Source organism: Chiloscyllium plagiosum, unplaced genomic scaffold, assembly GCF_037043375.1.
Source record: "Chiloscyllium plagiosum isolate Xiang-an unplaced genomic scaffold, Cpla_swu_hap1 HiC_scaffold_51, whole genome shotgun sequence".
Taxonomy (NCBI): domain Eukaryota; kingdom Metazoa; phylum Chordata; class Chondrichthyes; order Orectolobiformes; family Hemiscylliidae; genus Chiloscyllium; species Chiloscyllium plagiosum.
Window position 1 is genome coordinate 373907 of NW_028270189.1, and position 25296 is coordinate 399202.

General features: G+C 59.8%; 1 protein-coding gene across 1 annotated transcript in view; it reads right to left on the reverse strand.

Annotated features, from left to right (window-relative positions):
* Positions 1 to 6656: 6656 nt before the first annotated feature.
* Positions 6657 to 25296, reverse strand: part of LOC148134929 (uncharacterized) — a 33170-nt gene continuing 14530 nt past the window's right edge. Inside the window, exons 5-9 of the mRNA XM_087985227.1 lie at positions 15302 to 15330; positions 12906 to 12995; positions 10666 to 10817; positions 9090 to 9207; positions 6657 to 7182 (exon numbers count right to left, since the gene is read on the reverse strand). Of these exons, the coding sequence (XP_087841353.1) occupies positions 6988 to 7182; positions 9090 to 9207; positions 10666 to 10817; positions 12906 to 12995; positions 15302 to 15330 (584 nt within the window). The 3' untranslated portion in view covers positions 6657 to 6987. The remainder of the gene's footprint in view (positions 7183 to 9089; positions 9208 to 10665; positions 10818 to 12905; positions 12996 to 15301; positions 15331 to 25296) is intronic.

The window sequence follows — 25296 nt, forward strand, 5'->3', positions numbered from 1 at the left end:
CTGGGCACTACGGGGACAACTTAGCACGGCCAATCCACCCTAACCTGCACATCCCTGGGCACTACGGGGACAATTTAGCACGGCCAATCCACCCTAACCTACACATCCCTGGGCACTACGGGGACAATTTAGCACGGCCAATCCACCCTAACCTGCACATCCCTGGGCACTACGGGACAATTTAGCACAGCCAATCCACCCTAACCTGCACATCCCTGGGCACTACGGGACAATTTAGCACGGCCAATCCACCCTAACCTACACATCCCTGGGCACTATGAGACAATTTAGCACGGCCAATCCACCCTAACCTACACATCCCTGGGCACTATGAGACAATTTAGCACGGCCAATCCACCCTAACCAGCACATCCCTGGGCACTATGGGACAATTTAGCACGGCCAATCCACCCTAACCTACACATCCCTGGGCACTATGAGACAATTTAGCACGGCCAATCCACCCTAACCTACACATCCCTGGGCACTATGAGACAATTTAGCACGGTCAATCCACCCTAACCTGCACATCCCTGGGCACTACGGGGTCAATTTAGCACGGCCAATTCACCCTAACCTGCACATCCCTGGGCACTACGGGGACAATTTAGCACGGCCAATCCACCCTAACCTACACATCCCTGGGCACTATGGGACAATTTAGCACGGTCAATCCACCCTAACCTGCACATCCCTGGGCACTACGGGGTCAATTTAGCACGGCCAATTCACCCTAACCTGCACATCCCTGGGCACTACGGGGACAATTTAGCACGGCCAATCCACTGTAACCTGCATATCCCTGGGCACTACGGGACAATTTAGCACGGCCAATCCACCCTAACCTACACATCCCTGGGCACTATGGGACAATTTAGCACGGCCAATCCACCCTAACCTGCACATCCCTGGGCATGACGGGACAATTTAGCACGGCCAATCCACCCTAACCAGCACATCCCTGGGCACTATGGGACAATTTAGCACGGTCAATCCACCCTAACCTGCACATCCCTGGGCACTACGGGGACAATTTAGCATGGCCAATCTACCCTAACCTGCACATCCCTGGGCACTACGGGGACAATTTAGCACGGCCAATCCACCCTAACCTGCACATCCCTGGGCACTACGGGACAATTTAGCACGGCCAATCCACCCTAACCTGCACATCCCTGGGCACTACGGGACAATTTAGCACGGCCAATCCACCCTAACCTGCACATCCCTGGGCACTACGGGGACAATTTAGCACGGCCAATCCCACCCTAACCTGCACATCCCTGGGCACTACGGGGACAATTTAGCACGGGCCAATCCCACCCTAACCTGCACATCTTTGGAAACCGGAGCACCCGGACGAAACCAACGCTGACACTGGGAGGGGGGGGGAGAATGTGCGAACTGCACACAGACAGTCGCTCGAGGGCGGGATCGAACCCGGGTCCCTGTCGCCGGGAGGCATCGGCGCCAACCACTGAGCCACCGTGCCAGCCAATTGGCATCGTGTCCACTGTCGGCGTTCCAAAATAAATCGGTGCAGGGAGGTTGGAGAGAGAGCGAGAGGAGAGAACAGGGTGTCCTTCCAGAGAGATCGGAATCTCTGGATCGCAGCCCAGCAAAGCCTCTGGGATTCCGTGACTGTGACAGACCCGTAACAGGATGTTAGCTGAGTTATTCCCCGTTCCCACACACCCACCGGATTTACCGGCACGCTATCCGTCTGGATGTTCCAGAGACTTGTGTTGGGGGTGGGGAGGTATCACCCAGAATCTGTCATCCCCCCCCCCCCCCCCGTCCCCTCTCTGGGGTGGGGGCGGGGGTGAAAGGACACTGTGCAGCCCCCTTCCCCACCCCGGTTCAAGAGGGTGTCCCAGGATTCTGACCCTTTGAAGGGACAGCCCGCGACATTCCCGGTCGGGGGAGGGGAGCACGCAGGGAGTGGGGTTCCCTCCTCTGTCGGCTGCCCTCCCCCCTCACTATTCCTGGCGGGGGGAAACAGGTGACATATGGGGTTGGGAAGGTGATGTCCGAGGAGAGCAACCGCAGTGCTGGAGCTCAGCCAGGCATTCCTAATGAGCCCAGTTACCTCGGGGGATAGGAGTGCTGGAGCTCAGCCAGGCATTCCTAATGAGCCCAGCTACCTCGGGGGGTGGGAGTGTTGGAGCTCAGCCAGGCATTCCTAATGAGCCCAGCTACCTCGGGGGGGGGGGGGGGGTGGGTGGGAGGGAGGGAGTGTTGGAGCTCAGCCAGGCATTCCTAATGAGCCCAGCTACCTCGGGGGGTGGGAGTGCTGGAGCTCAGCCAGGCATTCCTAATGAGCCCAGCTACTTCGGTGGTGGGAGGGAAGGAGTGTTGGAGCTCAGCCAGGCATTCGTAATGAGCCCAGCTACCTCGGGGGAGGGAGGGAGTGTTGAAGGAGGGGGGTTAGCGTGTCGATCGAGTAGGGAGGGGGGGGCTGCTTTATCCCTGGACAGTGTCGAGCTTCTCGCCCAGGGCAAGTGGGGACTATTCCCTCCCCCTCCCTGACTCGGGCCTTGTCGATGGTGGGACAGGGCTTTGGGGGGAGAGAGTCAGGAGGGGAGTTACTCGCTGCAGGATTCCCATCCGCTGACCTGCTCTTGGAGCCGCTGGATTGATATGGGGCTGGGTCCGGTTCAGTTTCTGGTCAACGGTAACCCCCAGGATGTTGATAGTGGGGGGGAGGGGGATTCAGTGATATACAGCACAGGGTTGGGTACAGAGTAAAGCTCCCTCTACACTGTCCCCCACTCCCAGGGACAGGGTGTTAGATACAGAGTAAAGCTGCCTCTACACTGTCCCCCCACTCCCAGGAACAGTGGGTTAGATACAGAGTAAAGCTCCCTCTACACTGTCCCCCACTCCTAGGGACAGTGGGTTAGATACAGAGTAAAGCTCCCTCTACACTGTCCCCCCACTCCCAGGGACAGGGGGTTAGATACAGAGTAAAGCTCCCTCTACACTGTCCCCCACTCCCAGGGACAGGGGGTTAGATACAGAGTAAAGCTCCCTCTACACTGTCCCCCACTCCCAGGGACAGTGGGTTAGATTCAGAGTAAAGCTCCCTCTACATTGTCCCCCCACTCCCAGGAACAGTGGGTTAGATACAGAGTAAAGCTCCCTCTACACTGTCCCCCACTCCCAGGGACAGGGGGTTAGATACAGAGTAAAGCTCCCTCTGCACTGTCCCCCACTCCCAGGGTCAGTGGGTTAGATACAGAGGAAAGCTCCCTCTACACTGTCCCCCACTCCCAGGGACAGGGGGTTAGATACAAAGTAAAGCTCCCTCTACACTGTCCCCCACTCCCAGGGACAGGGGGTTAGATACAGAGTAAAGCTCCCTCTACACTGTCCCCCACTCCCAGGGACAGTGGGTTAGATACAGAGTAAAGCTGCCTCTACACTGTCCCCCCACTCCCAGGAACAGTGGGTTAGATACAGAGTAAAGCTCCCTCTACACTGTCCCCCACTCCCAGGGACAGGGGGTTAGATACAGAGTAAAGCTCCCTCTACACTGTCCCCCACTCCCAGGGACAGTGGGTTAGATTCAGAGTAAAGCTCCCTCTACACTGTCCCCCCACTCCCAGGAACAGTGGGTTAGATACAGAGGAAAGCTCCCTCTACACTGTCCCCCACTCCTAGGGACAGTGGGTTAGATACAGAGTAAAGCTCCCTCTACACTGTCCCCCCACTCCCAGGGACAGGGGGTTAGATACAGAGTAAAGCTCCCTCTACACTGTCCCCCCACTCCTAGGGACAGTGGGTTAGATACAGAGTAAAGCTCCCTCTACACTGTTCCCCACTCCCTGGGACAGGGGGTTAGATACAGAGTAAAGCTCCCTCTACACTGTCCCCCCACTCCTAGGGACAGTGGGTTAGATACAGAGTAAAGCTCCCTCTACACTGTCCCCCACTCCCAGGGACAGTGGGTTTGATACAGAGTAAAGCTCCCTCTACACTGTCCCCCCACTCCTAGGGACAGGGGGTTAGATACAGAGTAAAGCTCCTTCTACACTGTCCCCCACTTCCAGGGACAGGGGGTTAAGATAGAGTAAAGCTCCCTGTACACTGTCCCCCACTCCCAGGGACAGGGGGTTAGATACAGAGTAAAGCTCCCTCTACACTGTCCCCCACTCCCAGGGACAGGGGGTTAGATACAGAGTAAAGCTCTCTCTACACTGTCCCCCACTCCCAGGGACAGGGGGTTAGATACAGAGTAAAGCTCTATCTACACTGTCCCCCACTCCCAGGGACAGGGGGTTAGATACAGAGTAAAGCTCCCTCTACACTGTCCCCCACTCCCAGGGACAGGGGGTTAGATACAGAGTAAAGCTCCCTCTACACTGTCCCCCACTCCCAGGGACAGGGGGTTAGATACAGGGTAAAGAATCCTCTACACTGTCCCCCACTCCCAGGGACAGGGGGTTAGATACAGAGTAAAGCTCCCTCTACACTGTCCCCCCACTCCCAGGGACAGGGGGTTAGATACAGAGTAAAGCTCCCTCTACACTGTCCCCCACTCCCAGGGACAGGGGGTTAGATACAGAGTAAAGCTCCCTCTGCACTGTCCCCCACTCCCAGGGTCAGTGGGTTAGATACAGAGGAAAGCTCCCTCTACACTGTCCCCCACTCCCAGGGACAGGGGGTTAGATACAAAGTAAAGCTCCCTCTACACTGTCCCCCACTCCCAGGGACAGGGGGTTAGATACAGAGTAAAGCTCCCTCTACACTGTCTCCCACTCCCAGGGACAGTGGGTTAGATACAGAGTAAAGCTGCCTCTACACTGTCCCCCCACTCCCAGGAACAGTGGGTTAGATACAGAGTAAAGCTTCCTCTACACTGTCCCCCACTCCTAGGGACAGTGGGTTAGATACAGAGTAAAGCTCCCTCTACACTGTCCCCCCACTCCCAGGGACAGGGGGTTAGATACAGAGTAAAGCGCCCTCTACACTGTCCCCCACTCCCAGGGACAGGGGGTTAGATACAGAGTAAAGCTCCCTCTACACTGTCCCCCACTCCCAGGGACAGTGGGTTAGATTCAGAGTAAAGCTCCCTCTACACTGTCCCCCCACTCCCAGGAACAGTGGGTTAGATACAGAGTAAAGCTCCCTCTACACTGTCCCCCACTCCCAGGGACAGGGGGTTAGATACAGAGTAAAGCTCCCTCTGCACTGTCCCCCACTCCCAGGGTCAGTGGGTTAGATACAGAGGAAAGCTCCCTCTACACTGTCCCCCACTCCCAGGGACAGGGGGTTAGATACAAAGTAAAGCTCCCTCTACACTGTCCCCCACTCCCAGGGACAGGGGGTTAGATACAGAGTAAAGCTCCCTCTACACTGTCCCCCACTCCCAGGGACAGTGGGTTAGATACAGAGTAAAGCTGCCTCTACACTGTCCCCCCACTCCCAGGAACAGTGGGTTAGATACAGAGTAAAGCTCCCTCTACACTGTCCCCCACTCCCAGGGACAGGGGGTTAGATACAGAGTAAAGCTCCCTCTACACTGTACCCCACTCCCAGGGACAGTGGGTTAGATTCAGAGTAAAGCTCCCTCTACACTGTCCCCCCACTCCCAGGAACAGTGGGTTAGATACAGAGGAAAGCTCCCTCTACACTGTCCCCCACTCCTAGGGACAGTGGGTTAGATACAGAGTAAAGCTCCCTCTACACTGTCCCCCCACTCCCAGGGACAGGGGGTTAGATACAGAGTAAAGCTCCCTCTACACTGTCCCCCCACTCCTAGGGACAGTGGGTTAGATACAGAGTAAAGCTCCCTCTACACTGTTCCCCACTCCCTGGGACAGGGGGTTAGATACAGAGTAAAGCTCCCTCTACACTGTCCCCCCACTCCTAGGGACAGTGGGTTAGATACAGAGTAAAGCTCCCTCTACACTGTCCCCCACTCCCAGGGACAGTGGGTTTGATACAGAGTAAAGCTCTCTCTACACTGTCCCCCCACTCCTAGGGACAGGGGGTTAGATACAGAGTAAAGCTCCTTCTACACTGTCCCCCACTTCCAGGGACAGGGGGTTAAGATAGAGTAAAGCTCCCTCTACACTGTCCCCCACTCCCAGGGACAGGGGGTTAGATACAGAGTAAAGCTCCCTCTACACTGTCCCCCACTCCCAGGGACAGGGGGTTAGATACAGAGTAAAGCTCTCTCTACACTGTCCCCCACTCCCAGGGACAGGGGGTTAGATACAGAGTAAAGCTCTATCTACACTGTCCCCCACTCCCAGGGACAGGGGGTTAGATACAGAGTAAAGCTCCCTCTACACTGTCCCCCACTCCCAGGGACAGGGGGTTAGATACAGAGTAAAGCTCCCTCTACACTGTCCCCCACTCCCAGGGACAGGGGGTTAGATACAGGGTAAAGAACCCTCTACACTGTCCCCCACTCCCAGGGACAGGGGGTTAGATACAGAGTAAAGCTCCCTCTACACTGTCCCCCCACTCCCAGGGACAGGGGGTTAGATACAGAGTAAAGCTCCCTCTACACTGTCCCCCACTCCCAGGGACAGGGGGTTAGATACAGAGTAAAGCTCCCTCTGCACTGTCCCCCACTCCCAGGGTCAGTGGGTTAGATACAGATCCCTCGATGCTGAAGTCAAGAAATGCGACGACACGATGAAACGTTTCACTTTTTTTGTCCGTTTTAATGGGGGTGGGGGAGCAAGACCCAGGAGGGCGTCCTTTCCTGAGGGTCGCCACGGTGACAGGCGCCCTTTGACCCTTCACCTGACCCCCCCCCCCCCCACCTCCAACCGACCATTCCAGGAATGGGCGCCGCTCGCACCGGGAGCAATGCGACAGAGTCTCCCCACGCGGATAACCCCCCCCGACGGCAAACCGAGGCAATGGGGGGGGGGGGGGGTGGGGCATTCCCACGGTCACGCCCCTGACCCCCAACATCATCCCCACCCCCCCCGGTCGCCCCCCCCCCGCCCACCACGACGATCACCATCTTCAGCGTCCCCAGACTGGGTGCTCGCGGTTATGGGAATGAGACACCCAGTGGCCATTGGGGGTGGCCGGTTCCGAGGGCCAATGGTGGCTAGAGCCGTGCCCGATGACGCAGCAGGCCAGGCGCCGGCCGGCGTTGCCATGGACCCTGCTCCCCACCCTCTCCACGACACCCATATCGTCTTCGCTCTCGTGGACCTGGGGAGAAAGTGGGAGGAGAAAGACACAGGCGTGAACTGGACGGTGCGGGCGTCCTCCTGGGGTCCTGCTCGCTGGTCACCTCGCTCAGGACTCAGTGACCCACCCCCTCCTCCAGCCCCCCTTACACCATCTCCCTATCTCTGTTAACACGCTCCCTCAGCACTGACCATCCCACTGCACCCGCTCCCTCAGCACTGACCCTCCCACAGCGCCCACTCCCTCAGCGCTGACCCTCCCACAGCACCCGCTCCCTCAGCGCTGACCCTCCCACAGCACCCACTCCCTCAGCGCTGACCCTCCCACAGCGTCCGCTCCCTCAGCACTGACCCTCCCACAGCACCCACTCCCTCAGCGCTGACCCTCCCACAGCGTCCGCTCCCTCAGCGCTGACCCTCCCACAGCGCCCACTCCCTCAGCGCTGACCCTCCCACAGCGCCCGCTCCCTCAGCGCTGACCCTCCCACTGCACCCGCTCCCTCAGCGCTGACCCTCCCACAGCACCCGCTCCCTCAGCGCTGACCCTCCCACTGCACCCGCTCCCTCAGCGCTGACCCTCCCACTGCACCCGCTCCCTCAGCGCTGACCCTCCCACTGCACCCGCTCCCTCAGCGCCGACCCTCCCACAGCGCCCGCTCCCTCAGCGCCGACCCTCCCACAGCGCCCGCTCCCTCAGCGCCGACCCTCCCACAGCCCCCGCTCCCTCAGCGCCGACCCTCCCACAGCCCCCGCTCCCTCAGCGCCGACCCTCCCACAGCACCCGCTCCCTCAGCGCCGACCCTCCCACAGCACCCACTCCCTCAGCGCCGACCCTCCCACAGCACCCACTCCCTCAGCACTGACCCTCCCACAGCACCCACTCCCTCAGCGCCGACCCTCCCTCAGCGCCGAACCTCCCACAGCGCCGAACCTCCCACAGCGCCGAACCTCCCACAGCGCCGAACCTCCCACAGCGCCGAACCTCCCACAGCGCCGAACCTCCCACAGCGCCGAACCTCCCACAGCGCCGAACCTCCCACAGCGCCGAACCTCCCACAGCGCCCACTCCCTCAGCACTGACCCTCCCACAGCACCCACTGCTTCAGCACTGACCCTCCCACAGCGCCCACTCCCACTGCGCTGACCCTCCCACTGCGCCGACCCTCCCACTGCGCCGACCCTCCCACTGCGCCGACCCTCCCACTGCGCCGACCCTCCCACAGCCATGACCCTCCCACTGCGCTGACCCTCCCACTGCGCTGACCCTCCCACTGCGCTGACCCTCCCACTGCGCTGACCCTCCCACTGCGCTGACCCTCCCACTGCGCTGACCCTCCCAATGCGCTGACCCTCCCAATGCGCTGACCCTCCCACTGCGCTGACCCTCCCACTGCGCTGACCCTCCCACTGCGCTGACCCTCCCACTGCACTGACCCTCCCACTGCACTGACCCTCCCACACACTGACCCTCCCACACACTGACCCTCCCACGCGCTGACCCTCCCACTGCGCTGACCCTCCCACACACTGACCCTCCCACTGCACTGACCCTCCCACTGCGCTGACCCTCCCACTGCGCTGACCCTCCCACTGCGCTGACCCTCCCACAGCACTGACCCTCCCACAGCACTGACCCTCCCACACACTGACCCTCCCACACACTGACCCTCCCACACACTGACCCTCCCACTGCGCTGACCCTCCCAGTGCACTGACCCTCCCTCAGCACTGACCCTCCCTCAGCACTGACCCTCCCACTGCGCTGACCCTCCCTCAGCACTGACCCTCCCTCAGCACTGACCCTCCCTCAGCACTGACCCTCCCTCAGCACTGACCCTCCCTCAGCACTGACCCTCCCACAGCACTGACCCTCCCACAGCACTGACCCTCCCAGTGCACTGACCCTTGGGGAGTCCATCGAATACTCACCACGATAGATCGCCCAATGATGGAGTGCGCCCCCTTCAGTTGGAGCCTGATTCCGGTCAGAGTCTCATGGAGAGAACCGTCTGGTCCAGGGCGGAAATTCCCAAGATCCCCAGCGTGGCTGGTAGCAAAAAGAAAATAAATAAAGCGAATGGAGGAGTAATGGGATAAAGACCCAGAGACGGGGATAAAGGGGGAACGGGATAAAGACCCAGAGACGGGGATAGAGGGGGAACGGGATAAAGACCCAGAGGGGGAGACGGGGATAGAGGGGGAACGGGATAAAGACCCAGAGACGGGGATAGAGGGGGAACGGGATAAAGACCCAGAGGGGGAGACGGGGATAGAGGGGGAACGGGATAAAGACCCAGAGACGGGGATAAAGGGGGAACGGGATAAAGACCCAGAGACGGGGATAGAGGGGGAACGGGATAAAGACCCAGAGGGGGAGACGGGGATAGAGGGGGAACGGGATAAAGACCCAGAGACGGGGATAGAGGGGGGAACGGGATAAAGACCCAGAGGGGGAGACGGGGATAGAGGGGGAACGGGATAAAGACCCAGAGGGGGAGACTGGGATAGAGGGGGAATGGGATAAAGACCCAGAGGGGGAGACGGGGATAGAGGGGGAATGGGATAAAGACCCAGAGGGGGAGACGGGGATAGAGGGGGAACGGGATAAAGACCCAGAGACGGGGATAGAGGGGGAACGGGATAAAGACCCAGAGACGGGGATAGAGGGGGAACGGGATAAAGACCCAGAGACGGGGATAGAGGGGGAACGGGATAAAGACCCAGAGACGGGGATAAAGGGGGAACGGGATAAAGACCCAGAGGGGGAGACGGGGATAGAGGGGGAACGGGATAAAGACCCAGAGGGGGAGACGGGGATAGAGGGGGAACGGGATAAAGACCCAGAGACGGGGATAGAGGGGGAACGGGATAAAGACCCAGAGGGGGAGACGGGGATAGAGGGGGAACGGGATAAAGACCCAGAGACAGGGATAGAGGGGGAATGGGATAAAGACCCAGAGGGGGAGACGGGGATAAAGGGGGAACGGGATAAAGACTCAGAGACGGGGATAGAGGGGGGAACGGGATAAAGACCCAGAGGGGGGAGATGGGGATAGAGGGGGAATGGGATAAAGACCCAGAGGGGGGAGATGGGGATAGAGGGGGAATGGGATAAAGACCCAGAGGGGGGAGATGGGGATAGAGGGGGAATGGGATAAAGACCCAGAGGGGGAGACGGGGATAGAGGGGGAGATGGGGATAGAGGGGGAATGGGATAAAGACCCAGAGACGGGGATAGAGGGGGGAACGGGATAAAGACCCAGAGACGGGGATAGAGGGGGAACGGGATAAAGACCCAGAGACGGGGATAGAGGGGGAACGGGATAAAGACCCAGAGGGGGAGACGGGGATAGAGGGGGAACGGGATAAAGACCCAGAGACGGGGATAGAGGGGGAACGGAATAAAGACCCAGAGACGGGGATAGAGGGGGAATGGGATAAAGACCCAGAGACGGGGATGCTAGTTCCCGTTCACTGTGCGTGCCCCTTTCCCATCGCCCCGTACCTGCCGTGCTGCCTGTGGTGTGGGTTAAAGTGACCACCCAGTGATTCACAACCATCACTCAGGTCCCCGAATTCGTGAACGTGAATTCCGTGTGCCCTTCCGTCTCCCGGATATCCGGACAGATCCAACCTCACCTCCGTAACGTTCCGTCCCTGTCGTCAAACAAGCACCTGCGTGAGAGGAAAGCTCCCTCTACACTGTCCTCCACCCCCAGGGACAGGGGGTTAGATACAGAGTAAAGCTCCCTCTACACTGTCCCCCCACTCCCAGGGACAGGGGGTTAGATACAGAGTAAAGCTCCCTCTACACCGTCCCCCACTCCCAGGGACAGGGGGTTAGATACAGAGTAAAGCTCCCTCTACACTGTCCTCCACCCCCAGGGACAGGGGGTTAGATACAGAGTAAAGCTCCCTCTACACTGTCCCCCCACTCCCAGGGACAGGGGGTTAGATACAGAGTAAAGCTCCTTCTACACTGACCCCCACCCCAGGGACAGGGGGTTAGATACAGAGTAAAGCTCCCTCTACACTGACCCCCACTCCCAGGGACAAGGGGTTAGATACAGAGTAAAGCTCCCTCTACACTGTCCCCCACTCCCAGGGACAGGGGGTTAGATACAGAGTAAAGCTCCCTCTACACTGTCCCCCACTCCCAGGGACAGGGGGTTAGATACAGAGTAAAGCTTCCTCTACACTGTCCCCCTCTCCCAGGGACAGGGGGTCAGATACAGAGTAAAGCTCCCTCTACACCGCCCCCCACTCCCAGGGACAGGGGGTTAGATACACAGTAAAGCTCCCTCTACACTGTCCCCCACTCCCAGGGTCAGGGGGTTAGATACAGAGTAAAGCTCTCTCTACACTGGCCCCCACTCCCAGGGACAGGGGGTTAGATACACAGTAAAGCTCCCTCTACACCGTCCCCCACTCCCAGGGACAAGGGGTTAGATACAGTGTAAAGCTCCCTCTACACTGTCCCCCACTCGCAGGGACAGGGGGTTAGATACAGAGTAAAGCTCCCTCTACACTGTCCCCCTCTCCCAGGGACAGGGGGTTAGATACAGTGTAAAGCTCCCTCTACACTGTCCCCCCACTCCCAGGGACAGGGGGTTAGATACAGAGTAAAGCTACCTCTACACAGTCCCCCCACTCCCAGGGACAGGGGGTTAGATACAGAGTAAAGCTCCCTCTACACTGACCCCCCCCTCCCAGGGACAGGGGGTTAGATACTGAGTAAAGCTCTTCTACACTGACCCTCACCCCCAGGGACAGGGGGTTAGATACAGAGTAAAGCTCCTTCTACACTGACCCCCACACCCAGGGACAGGGGGTTAGATGCAGAGTAAAGCTCCCTCTACACTGTCCCCCACTCCCAGGGACAGGGGCTTAGATACAGAGTAAAGCTCCCTCTACAATGTTCACCCCACTCCCAGGGACAGGGGGTTAGATACAGAGTAAAGCTTCCTCTACACTGTCCCCCTCTCCCAGGGACAGGGGGTTAGATACAGTGTAAAGCTCCCTCTACACTGTCCCCCCACTCCCAGGGACAGGGGCTTAGATACAGAGTAAAGCTCCCTCTACACTGACCCCCCCTCCCAGGGACAAGGGGTTTAGATACAGAGTAAAGCTCCTTCTACACTGACCCCCACCCCCAGGGACAGGGGGTTAGATACAGAGTAAAGCTCTCTCTACACTGACCCCCACTCCCAGGGACAAGGGGTTAGATACAGAGTAAAGCTCCCTCCACACTGACCCCCACCCCCAGGGACAGGGGGTTAGATACAGAGTAAAGCTCCTTCTACACTGACCCCCACCCCAGGGACAGGGGGTTAGATACAGAGTAAAGCTCCCTCTACACTGACCCCCACTCCCAGGGACAAGGGGTTAGATACAGAGTAAAGCTCCCTCTACACTGTCCCCCACTCCCAGGGACAGGGGGTTAGATACAGAGTAAAGCTCCCTCCACACTGTCCCCCACTCCCAGGGACAGGGGGTTAGATACAGAGTAAAGCTCCCTCTACACTGTCCCCCACTCCCAGGGACAGGGGGTTAGATACAGAGTAAAGCTCCCTCTACACTGTCCCCCCACTCCCAGGGACAGGGGGTTAGATACAGAGTAACGCTCCCTCTACACTGTCCCCCACTCCCAGGGACAGGGGGTTAGATACAGAGTAAAGCTCCCTCCACACTGACCCCCACCACCTCGTTCCCCCCCCCCCCCCCCACCCCCTCCCGGTGATGTACCTTTGTCTGGATGCGGATAGTCCCGGTGATGTTACTGAGCTCCCTCGCTCCGAGGCGGCTGTTGGGAACGACATGGCAGACAGCGATGGCCTGGGTGTATATGATCTCGTTGGAGTAATTCCCTCCTGGACAGGGGCCCGAGCACAAACTCACTCGCCAGCGGGCCAGCCACAGCAGCAAGAACAAACCAGCTGCATTCGCATGGCGCCCGATCGCTCTTTCACACTCTCTCTCTCTCTCCCCCTCGCCCCGCCCTCTCGCTGCCCCCTCACCGAAACCACGCGTGTCCCAGGGAACCCCTGCCCGAGTGGGTAGGTGAACGTCAGTGGCTCAGTGGAGGATTGGGGGTTATTGTCAGTGAGTGAAGATTGGTCGTATTTGCAGTTGGTGGGGATGGGGGTAAATGTCATAGTGAAGATTGGGGGTATTTTTGGTGGGTGCAGATTGGTGCAATTGTTGGAGGGAGGGTGGGAGTTCAGGGGTGGTGGGAGTTCAGGGTGGTGGGAGTTCAGGGTGGTGGGAGTTAGGGGGTGGGAGATGTGGGGGTGGGAGATGTGGGGGGTGGGAGATGTGGGGGGTGGGAGATGAGGGGTGGGAGAGGAGGAGTGGGAGTAGAGAGTGTGGGGGTCGAGGGGGGCGGGCGCCGAGGGGGGCGGGCGTCGAGGGGGGCGGGCGTCGAGGGGGGCGGGCGTCGAGGGGGGCGGGCGTCGAGTGGGGTCGGTGTCGGCACTGACCCTCCCACAGGGCCCGCTCCCTCGGCACTGACCCTCCCACAGGGCCCGCTCCCTCAGCACTGACCCTCCCACAGGGCCCGCTCCCTCAGCACTGACCCTCCCACAGGGCCCGCTCCCTCGGCACTGACCCTCCCACAGGGCCCGCTCCCTCGGCACTGACCCTCCCACAGCGCCCGCTCCCTCGGCACTGACCCTCCCACAGCGCCCGCTCCCTCAGCACTGACTCTGCCACCGCGCCCGCTCCCTCAGCACTGACCCTCCCACAGCACCCACTCCCTCAGCACTGACCCTCCCACAGCGCCCGCTCCCTCAGCACTGACCCTCACACAGCGCCCGCTCCCTCAGCGCTGACCCTCCCACAGCACCCACTCCCTCAGCACTGACCCTCCCACAGCACCCACTCCCTCAGCACTGACCCTCCCACAGCGCCCGCTCACTCAGCACTGACCCTCCCACAGCGCCCACTCCCTCAGCACTGACCCTCCCACAGCACCCACTCCCTCAGCACTGACCCTCCCACAGCGCCCACTCCCTCAGCACTGACCCTCCCACAGCGCCCGCTCACTCAGCACTGACCCTCCCACAGCACCCACTCCCTCAGCACTGACTCTCCCACAGCACCCTCTCACTCAGCACTGACCCTCCCACAGCGCCCACTCCCTCAGCACTGACCCTCCCACAGCACCCACTCCCTCAGCACTGACCCTCCCACAGCGCCCGCTCCCTCAGCACTGACCCTCCCACAGCGCCCACTCCCACAGCACTGACCCTCCCACAGTACTGACCCTCCCACAGCACCCGCTCCCTCAGCACTGACCCTCCCACAGTACTGACCCTCCCACAGCACCCGCTCCCTCAGCACTGACCCTCCCACAGCACTGACCCTCCCACAGTACTGACCCTCCCACAGCACCCGCTCCCTCAGCACTGACCCTCCCACAGCACCCGCTCCCTCAGCACTGACCCTCCCACAGCACTGACCCTCCCACAGCACCCGCTCCCTCAGCACTGACCCTCCCTCAGCACTGACCCTCCCACAGCACTGACCCTCCCACAGCACCCGCTCCCACAGCACTGACCCTCCCACAGCGCCCACTCCCTCAGCACTGACCCTCCCACAGCACTGACCCTCCCACAGCACCCGCTCCCTCAGCACTGACCCTCCCACAGCACCCGCTCCCTCAGCACTGACCCTCCCACAGCACTGACCCTCCCACAGCACCCGCTCCCTCAGCACTGACCCTCCCACAGCACTGACCCTCCCACAGCACTGACCCTCCCACAGCACTGACTCTCCCACAGCACCCGCTCCCTCAGCACTGACCCTCCCACAGCACTGACCCTCCCACAGCACTGACCCTCCCACAGCACTGACTCTCCCACAGCACTGACCCTCCCACAGCACCCACTCTCTCAACACTGACCCTCCGACAGAGTCCGCTCCCTCAGCACTGACCCTCCCACAGCACCCACTTCCTCAGCACTGACCCTCCCACAGCACCCACTCCCACAGCACTGACTCTCCCACAGCACTGACCCTCCCACAATACCCGCTCCCTCAGCACTGACGCTCCCACAGCCCCCCCTCCCTCAGCACTGACCCTCCCACAGCGCCTGCTCTCTGATCTGGCGCGTGTTAACTGTGCTTACTGGATTCCTTACCTTGTGGTGTCGCTGGTCATCACGGGGTCCTATTTCAGGGTACAAGAAACCTGTGTGAATTTGTGTGGCAACCTTCCTCCCTGGAATCCCCTCACAGCTCATCGCAAGACAGGGCCGGTGGGAAGGTGGGGGTGGGAGGCGTGGGGTGTGGGTTCGGGGTATGGGAGAGGGAGACATCAAACGTTGGGTGGGGTGGGGGGAGTCCTGACAGAGACCGTTCAACCCATCGCCATCTGCTGGCCGCGACTCTGCGCGTAAAGCCGCCTCCCTCCTGCTGCAACTCTCTGAGGCCTCGTCCCTCTCCCCAAGCCCTCGTCCGAATACGTAAACCTCACCCCCTTCCCCCGCAAAAGCCACACTTCAATCTCCGTGGTCCTGTTAGTGAAAGAGAGGAGGGGAGGGAAGGCGAGGAGGTGAGGGAAGGCGAGGAGGGGAGGGAAAGCAAGGAAATGAACTCCCCCATCTCTCAGCCTCCATCAACTGCTGCCCTTTACCCAGTGGAAGGGGGTAAGAGGTTCCCCTGACTGGACGTCCTGCCCGTTCTCACCCGCCCCCCTGCCCCACACCCAAACTTGGCTCGCCACGGGGGGTGGGAAGATGCAAGACTTCGACAGAATGAAAGTGACACGTGTGAGAGAATGTGACGGGATGTGACAGAGAGAGAGAGAGCAAGAGACATAGTGGGGAGAGAGAGAGAGAGAGAGAGAGAGAGAGAGAGAGAGAGAGAGAGAGAGACACAGAGAGAGAGAGAGAGAGAGAGAGAGAGGGGAAAATGGGGGAGGGAGATGGGGAGGGCAGAGAGTGAGAGCGACAGGGGAAGTGTGTGTGTGTGCGTGTGTGTGTGAGAGAGAGAGAGAGAGGGAGAGGGAGAGACGGGAGAGAGAATGAGGGAGAGACGGGGAGAGAGAGAGAGGGGGAGACGGGGAAGGAGAGAGAAAGAGATGGGGAGAGAGAGAGGGAGATGGGGAGGGGGGCAGAGAGAGGGAGATGGGGAGGGGGGCAGAGAGAGGGAGAGAAAATCGTGGGAGAGAGAGAGAGAGAGAGGCAGGGGAAGGGAGAGAGAGAGGAAAATGGGGGAGGGAGAGGGAGACGGAGAGGGTAGAGAGAGAGAGAGAGACGGGAGAGAGAATGAGGGAGAAACGGGGAGAGAGAATGAGGGAGAGACGGGGAGAGAGAGGGAGATGGGGAGGGGGGCAGACAGAGGGAGAGAGACAGACGTGGGAGAGAAAGAGAGAGGTGGGGAGAGAGAGAGAGAGAGGGAGGGAGGGGAAGAGAGAGAGAAAAATGGGGGAGGGAGAGGGAGACGGGGAGGGCAGAGAGAGAGAGAGAGGGGAAGTGTGTGTGTGTGAGTGAGTGAGAGAGCGCGCGAGAGAGAGAGAGAGAGCGCGAGAGAGAGAGAGAGAGGGAGGGAGGGAGGGGCAGGCAGGGGAAGAGAGAGAGAGAGAGAGAGAGAGGAAAATGGGGGAGGGAGATGGGGAGGGCAGAGAGAGAGACAGGGGAAGAGTGTGTATGTGTGTGTGAGAGAGAGAGAGGGAGAGGGAGAGACGGGGAGAAAGGGAGGGAGATGGGGTGAGGGAGAAACGGGGAGAGAGAATGAGGGAGAGACGGGGAGAGAGAGAGGGGGAAGGAGAGAGAGAGAGATGGGGAGAGAGAGAGGGAGATGGGGAGGGGATCAGAGAGAGGGAGATGGGGAGGGGGTCAGAGAGAGGGAGAGAGAGAGGAAGACGGGGAGGGAGAGGGAGACGGGGGAGAGAGAGAGAGAGATGTGGTGGGGGAGAGAGAGAGATGTGGTGGGGGAGAGAGAGATGTGGGGGAAGAGAGAGAGAGATGTGGGGGAAGAGAGAGAGAAAGAGGGAGAGATGGGGGACAGAGAGAAATGGGGAGGAATATGGAGGTGAGGAAGAGAGAGAGAGAAGAGGGGAAAGAGAGACAGAGAATGGGGAGAGAGACAGGGAAGAGAGATAGAGAAAGAGAGAGACGGGGAGGGGGAGAATGAGAGAGAGAGACGGGGAGAGAGAGACGGGGAAGAGACAGAGGAGAGAGAGAGAGAGAGAGAGAGAGAGAGAGAGAGAGAGAGAGAGACGGGGGAAAGAGAAAGAGACAGGGGAAAGAGAGAGAGACAGCGGGTGGAGAGGGGGAGAGAAAGAGACTGGGGAGAGAGAGAGTGAGAGAGAGATACGATAGAGAGAGAGAGAGAGAGATGGGACAGAGACAGACAGTGTGAGAGAGTGAGAGGAGACACAGACAGCGAGGTATTCCTAGCCAAGAGCTCTCACACACCATTCCTAGGATTGTGGGCCCAGCTGAAATCTCCGAGGGCGGTGAGCAGAAGACACAGCAGCAACAGTCCAGGGATCCTCATGTCTGTGATTTCTGCCTCAGGTCTGACAGCTTCCCCCTTCACTGTCCAGACAACAGCCCGATGTCCATCAATCATTAACTCCCGACCTGACCCAGCGGCTATAGACACAATTCCTGCTCTCTCCAAAAGGTTCAACCAATTTTCACCCCCCACCCCACCCTGCGAAATGACTGTACACCAACTCTTGGCAGCTGCTTGACTAAGCTGTCCGTCGCTAACTTGTACCCAGCAACCACACAGTGGGGGCTGTGGGAGGGTCAGTGCTAAGGGAGTGGGTGCTGTGGGAGGGTCAGTGCTGAGGGAGCGGGTGCTGTGGGAGGGTCAGTGCTGAGGGTGCGGGGGCTGTGGGAGGGTTAGTGCTGAGGGAGTGGGGGCTGTGGGAGGGTCAGTGCTGAGGGAGCGGGTGCTGTGGGAGGGTCAGTGCTGAGGGAGTGGGTGCTGTGGGAGGGTCAGTGCTGAGGGAGCGGGTGCTGTGGGAGGGTCAGTGCTGAGGGAGTGGGTGCTGTGGGAAGGTCAGTGCTGAGGGAGTGGGTGCTGTGGGAGGGTCATTGCTGAGGGAGTGGGTGCAGTGGGAGGGTCAGCGCTGAGGGAGCGGGCACTGTGGGAGGGTCAGTGCTGAGGGAGTGGGCGCTGTGGGAGGGTCGGTGCTGAGGGAGCGGGCGCTGTGGGAGGGTCAGTGCTGAGGGAGCGGGCGCTGTGGGAGGGTCAGTGCTGAGGGAGTGGGTGCTGTGGGAGGGTCAGTGCTGAGGGAGTGGGTGCTGTGGGAGGGTCAGTGCTGAGGGAGCGGGCGCTGTGGGAGGGTCAGTGCTGAGGGAGTGGGCGCTGTGGGAGGGTCAGTGCTGAGGGAGCGGGTGCTGTGGGAGGGTCAGTGCTGAGGGAGTGGGTGCTGTGTGAGGGTCAGTGCTGAGGGAGCGGGTGCTGTGGGAGGGTCAGTGCTGAGGGAGTGGGCGCTGTGGGAGGGTCAGTGCTGAGGGAGTGGGTGCTGTGGGAGGGTCAGTGCTGAGGGAGTGGGTGCTGTGGGAGGGGCCGCTGTGGGAGGGTCAGTGCTAAGGGAGTGGGTGCTGTGGGAGGGGGCGCTGTGGGAGGGTCAGTGCTGAGGGAGCAGGTGCTGTGGGAGGGTCAGTGCTGAGGGAGCGGGTGCTGTGAGAGGGTCAGTGCTGAGGGAGGGTCAGTGCTGAGGGAGTGGGCGCTGTGGGAGGGTCAGTGCTGAGGGAGTGGGCACCATGGGAGGGTCAGTGCTGAGGGAGTGGGCACCATGGGAGGGTCAGCGCTGAGGGAGCAGGCACTGTGGGAGGGTCAGTGCTGAGGGAGTGGGCGCTGTGGGAGGGTCAGTGCTGAGGGAGTGGGTGCTGTGGGAGGGTCAGTGCTGAGGGAGTGGGGGGCTGTGGGAGGGTCAGCGCTGAGGGAGTGGGAGGCTGTGGGAGGGTCAGTGCTGAGGGAGTGGGTGCTTGCCTGTACTTTCAGGAGTTGGGGGGTCTGAACTAACAAAAGTTCAAACTGAGGGGAAGAGGGCTGTGGGTGAGATAACTGGGGATCGTGGATAGTAATCATTAAACAATTTATCTGGGTGTGATGTTTACTTGGACCTTAATCTTGTTTGAACGAAAAGTCAATGCGTCATCGATCGCTGACCACCCTGACACAGTTTCATTAAACTCAAAAACATCAGACGCAGAGGGCCCGTTAACTCTGGTCAAGCAATGTCACCAAATATCTTGCCGCTGTGTTTGGCACGTTGGTATGGTTTGGTCTGGTCTGGTCTGATGGAGCTCCCATCGCCCTCTCACCAAGAAAACCGTTCACCGTTCCCAACCATCTCTCTCTCTCTCACTGGGAATGCTGTGCACTGTTCCTGTATCCCTCGCCCTCCGCGAACACCGTGCACAGTTCCCATCTCCCTAGGAAGTCAATGCACAGTTCCCGTCTCCCTTTCCCACCAGGAATACTGTGCACTGTTCCCGTCTCCCTCTGGGAATACCGTGCCTGGCTCCCATCTCGCGCTAACCACCAACGACGCTGTGTGCGGTTCCCGTCTCCCTCTCTCTCACCGGGAATATGTACATTTCCCATCTCCCGAACCCACCGGGAATACACACTGATCCCATCACCCTAGCCCCTATGGAATACTGTCGTTGTTCAGCCTGCACATCCTAATGTGTACAGTTCCCATCTTTGCATCCCACATATAACGTCGCACAGTTACCATCCTTGTATCCGACTGGGAAGACAGCGTACAGTTGCCAATAAATGCAGTACTTTCGGGAAAACTGTTGTCCCGTGGGTCAAGAATGGGGGACTTATTCCACAAGAGGAGAGAGAACGGGGAGGGGGAACGTAATGGGAAGGTCCTGGGGAGTGTTGCTGAACAAAGAGACCTTGGAGTGCAGGTTCATAGGTCCTTGAAAGTGGAGTCGCAGGTAGATAGGATAGTGAAGGCAGCGTTTGGTATGCTTTCCTTTATTGGTCAGAGTATTGAGTACAGGAGTTGGGAGGTCATGTTGTGGCTGTATAGGACATTGGTTTGGCCACTGTTGGAATATTGCATGCAATTCTGGTCTCCTTCCTATCGGAAAGATGTTGTGAAACTTGAAAGGGTTCAGAATAGATTTACAAGGAAGTTGCCAGGGTTGGAGGGTCTGAGCTACAGGGAGAGGCTGAACAGGCTGGGGGCTGTTTTCCCTGGAGCGTCGGGGGCTGAGGGGTGACCTTATAGAGGTTTACAAAATCATGAGGGGGGCATGGATAGGGTAAATAGACAAGGTCTTTTCCCCCTGGGGTGGGGGGAGCCCAGAACTAGAGGGCATAGGTTTAGGGTGAGAGGGGAAAGATATAAAAGAGACCTAAGGGGGAACTTTTTCACCCAGAGGGTGGTACGTGTATGGAATGAGCTGCCAGAGGAAGTGGTGGAGGCTGGTACAATGACAACATTTAAGAGGCATTTGGATGGGTATATGAATAGGAAGGGTTTGGAGGGATATGGGCCGGGTGCTGGCAGGTGGGACTAGATTGGGTTGGGATATCTGGGTCGGCATGGACGGGTTGGACCGAAGGGTCTGTTTCCCTGCTGGACATCTCTATGACTCGCTCCCATGGGTTATAACATCAGTCAGGATTTGATCAGAGGAAGGTGCTGGGATACAAGAGTAAATTAATCTCCCCCACTGGGTTTGGACATAATTCCAACAATAACTCCAACACAGCATCAATTCTTTTCAATGTATTTTATTTCAAATCTCCTAGCCGTGAATTTTCATCTCTTCGGAATGTGAAGGTTTGACTGGCTGTGTATCAGAAACTGTCCACCCATCAAACACTCCCAGGGACAGGGGGTTAGATACAGAGTAAAGCTCCCTCTACACTGTCCCCCACTCCCAGGGACAGGGGGTTAGATACAGAGTAAAACTCCCTCTACACTGTTCGCGAAGCCTTTTCCAGTGCCTGGGGGCAGGCATCCGTGATAAGGTCCCCCGTCAAACCCAGGACGATGACGACGTTGAGTTGGGGAGGGGGAGGGGGGGGGGGGGGGGGGGAGGAAGATGGTTGTGTTGCGGTGTCGGAGTGCAGTTCCCCCCCCCTCACCCGCCACCTCCGAAGCCTTGCTTCCCCGATCAATCGATCCTTCAGTCACACACCGTTCCTGGTGAAGGGAGCCCGCTCCCTCTGGTCTCCGCTCCCCGCGGCTGACTCTGCAGGACGCCCAGAGTTCGACCGCCCCGGTAGGTCAAACCCGTGACCTCTTCAAACGGGTCCCGAGAAACGTCAGCCCTGAGACGGGGGTCGGAGCGGGTTTTGGGGGGGGGGGGGGTGGTTCTTCTCTCCCCTCTGGAGGGAGCGAGATCTGGTACAGAGTTTCAAAATCATGGTCACAAGCAGCACCTTGGGGGTCGTGTTGGAGAACAGGGAGCCTCAGAGGATTCTGGGACGTCATGCTTTGAAGTTGGCGTCACAGGGAGACAGGGCGGGTACGAAGGCGCTTGCCTCCATCGCTCAGAGCTTTGAGTGTAGGAGCTGGGGGGGGAACGTCACGTTGGGGGTTATACAGGACGTTGGTGAGGCTTCGTCTGGAGCGGTGTGTCCAGCTCCGGTCGCAAGGACGTGATTCACCTGGAGAGGGTTCGGGAAGAGATTTACCGGAACGTTGCCGGGGACGAAGGGTTTGAGTTAGAAGGAGAAACTGAGACTTTTCTCACAGAATCATGAGGGGGATCGGAAGTGATTTATCAGGACGTTACCAGGAGTGGAGGGTTTGAGCTATAAGGAGAGGATGGGACATTTTTTCACTGGAGTGTAGGGGTGACCTTACAGAGGTCTAGACAACCAGGACAGGAATTTGTGGTGGCACGGTGGATCAGTGGTCAGGACTGCTGCCTCACTGCGCCAGGGAGTCGGGTTCGATTCCACCCTCGGGTGATTATCTGAAGTTGGCACATTCGCACCGGGTGCTCCGGTCTCCTCCCACAGTCCAAAGGTGTGCAGGTTAGGGTGGATTGGCTGTGCTAAATTGTCCCCGTAGTGCCCAGGGATGTGCAGGTTAGGGTGGATTGGCCGTGCTAAATTGTCCCCGTAGTGCCCAGGGATGTGCACGTTAGGGTGGATTGGCCGTGCTAAATTGTCCCCGTAGTGCCCAGGGATGTGCACGTTAGGGTGGATTGGCCGTGCTAAATTGTCCCCGTAGTGCCCAGGGATGTGCAGGTTAGGGTGGATTGGCCGTGCTAAATTGTCCCCGTAGTGCCCAGGGATGTGCGGGTTAGGGTGGATTGGCCGTGCTAAATTGTCCCCGTAGTGCCCAGGGATGTGCGGGTTAGGGTGGATTGGCCGTGCTAAATTGTCCCCGTAGTGCCCAGGGATGTGCAGGTTAGGGTGGATTGGCCATGCTAAATTGTCCCCGTAGTGCCCAGGGATGTGCGGGTTAGGATACATTAGTCAGGGGAAAAATGTAGGGTAATAGGTCTGAGTGGGTTACTCTTCGGACGGTCAGTGTGGACTTGTTGGGTTGAAGGGCCTGTTCCCACACTGTAGGGAATCTATGGATCAGAAGATATTCACCTGGACGTTGCCAGGAACGGAAGGTTTGAGGAGAGGCTGGGAGTTCTGTTTTCACTGAAGTGTAGGAAGCTGAGGGGTGACCTTATAGAGGTTTATCAAATCATAAGGAGGGGGGGGGGGGGGGGGGGGGGGGTGCAAGGATCAGGTGAATGGGAGGTGCCTTTGGCCCAGGGTGGGGGAGTACAAGACCGGGGGGTCACATTTTTACGATGAGATGAGAGATTTAAAAAGGACTATTTTTAAAACGCAGAGGGAGAATTCCCAGAGGGAGTGGTGGATGGGGGTAACGGTTACATCGCTTCAAGGACATTTGGATAGGGAAGAGGTATAGACCAGGAGCAGGGGGCAGGTGTGGGACTCGGTTAGCATGGAGTTCCAGACTGCTTAGGACAATGGGTCTGTTTCCTGGCCGTATGACTCGAGGACTTGGAAACGGAGCGGGGGGGGGGGGGGGGGGGAGAGAAGAGAGATGGGGGGGAGAGAGAGAGAGAGAGACGGGGGGGGGGGGGGGGAGAAGAGAGAGAGAGACGGGGGGGGGGGAGAAGAGAGAGAGAGACGGGGGGGGGGAGAAGAGAGAGAGAGACGGGGGGGGGAGAAGAGAGAGAGAGACGGGGGGGGGAGAAGAGAGAGAGAGACGGGGGGGGGGGGGAGGAAGAGAGAGAGAGAGACGGGGGGGGGAGAAGAGAGAGAGAGACGGGGGGGGGAGAAGAGAGAGAGAGAGAGAGAGAGACGGGGGGGGAGAGAGAGAGAGAGAGAGAGAGAGAGAGACGGGGGGGGGAGAGAGAGAGAGAGAGACGGGGGGGGAGAGAGAGAGAGAGACGGGGGGGGAGAAGAGAGAGAGAGAGAGAGAGACGGGGGGGGGAGAGAGAGAGAGAGACGGGGGGGGAGAGAGAGAGACGGGGGGGGAGAGAGAGAGACGGGGGGGGAGAGAGAGAGACGGGGGGGGGAGAGAGAGAGACGGGGGGGGGAGAGAGAGAGACGGGGGGGGGAGAGAGAGAGACGGGGGGGGAGAGAGAGAGACGGGGGGGGGAGAGAGAGAGACGGGGGGGGAGAGAGAGAGACGGGGGGGGGAGAGAGAGAGACGGGGGGGGAGAGAGAGAGACGGGGGGGGAGAGAGAGAGACGGGGGGGGAGAGAGAGAGACGGGGGGAGAAGAGAGAGAGACGGGGGGAGGAGAGAGAGAGAGACGGGGGGGGAGAGAGAGACGGGGGGGGAGAGAGAGAGACGGGGGGGGGAGAGAGAGACGGGGGGGGAGAGAGAGAGAGAGAGACGGGGGGGGGAGAGAGAGACGGGGGGGGGAGAGAGAGACGGGGGGGGGAGAGAGAGACGGGGGGGGGAGAGAGAGACGGGGGGGGGAGAGAGAGACGGGGGGGGGAGAGAGAGAGAGAGAGAGACGGGGGGGAGAGAGAGAGAGAGAGAGAGACGGGGGGGGAGAGAGAGAGACGGGGGGGGGGAGAGAGAGAGAGACGGGGGGGGAGAGAGAGAGAGAGAGACGGGGGGGAGAGAGAGAGAGAGAGAGACGGGGGGGAGAGAGAGAGAGAGAGAGACGGGGGGGGGAAGAGAGAGAGAGAGACGGGGGGGGGGGGAAGAGAGAGAGAGAGACGGGGGGGGAAGAGAGAGACGGGGGGGGAAGAGAGAGAGAGAGACGGGGGGGAAGAGAGAGAGAGAGAGACGGGGGGGGGAAGAGAGAGAGAGAGAGACGGGGGGGGAAGAGAGAGAGAGAGAGACGGGGGGGGAAGAGAGAGAGAGAGAGAGACGGGGGGGGGGAAGAGAGAGAGAGAGAGAGAGAGACGGGGGGGGGAAGAGAGAGAGAGAGAGAGACGGGGGGGGGAAGAGAGAGAGAGAGAGAGAGACGGGGGGGGAAGAGAGAGAGAGAGAGAGAGACGGGGGGGGGAAGAGAGAGAGAGAGAGAGAGAGAGACGGGGGGGGGAAGAGAGAGAGAGAGAGAGAGACGGGGGGGGGGGGGAGAGAGAGAGAGAGAGACGGGGGGGGGGAAGAGAGAGAGAGAGAGAGACGGGGGGGGAAGAGAGAGAGAGAGAGACGGGGGGGGGAAGAGAGAGAGAGAGAGAGAGACGGGGGGGGGGGAAAGAGAGAGAGAGAGAGAGAGACGGGGGGGGGAAGAGAGAGAGAGAGAGAGAGAGACGGGGGGGGAAGAGAGAGAGAGACGGGGGGGGGGAAAGAGAGGGAGACGGGGGGGGGAAGAGAGGGAGACGGGGGGGGGAAGAGAGGGAGACGGGGGGGGAAGAGAGGGAGACGGGGGGGGAAGAGAGGGAGACGGGGGAGAGGGAGACGGGGGGGGGAAGAGAGGGAGACGGGGGGGGGAAGAGAGGGAGACGGGGGGGGGAAGAGAGGGAGACGGGGGGGGGAAGGAGAGGGAGACGGGGGGGGAAGAGAGGGAGACGGGGGGGGGAAGAGAGGGAGACGGGGGGGGGAAGAGAGGGAGACGGGGGGGGGAAGAGAGGGAGACGGGGGGGGGAAGAGAGGGAGACGGGGGGGGGAAGAGAGGGAGACGGGGGGGGGAAGAGGGAGACGGGGGGGGGGAAGAGAGGGAGACGGGGGGGGGGAAGAGAGGGAGACGGGGGGGGGAA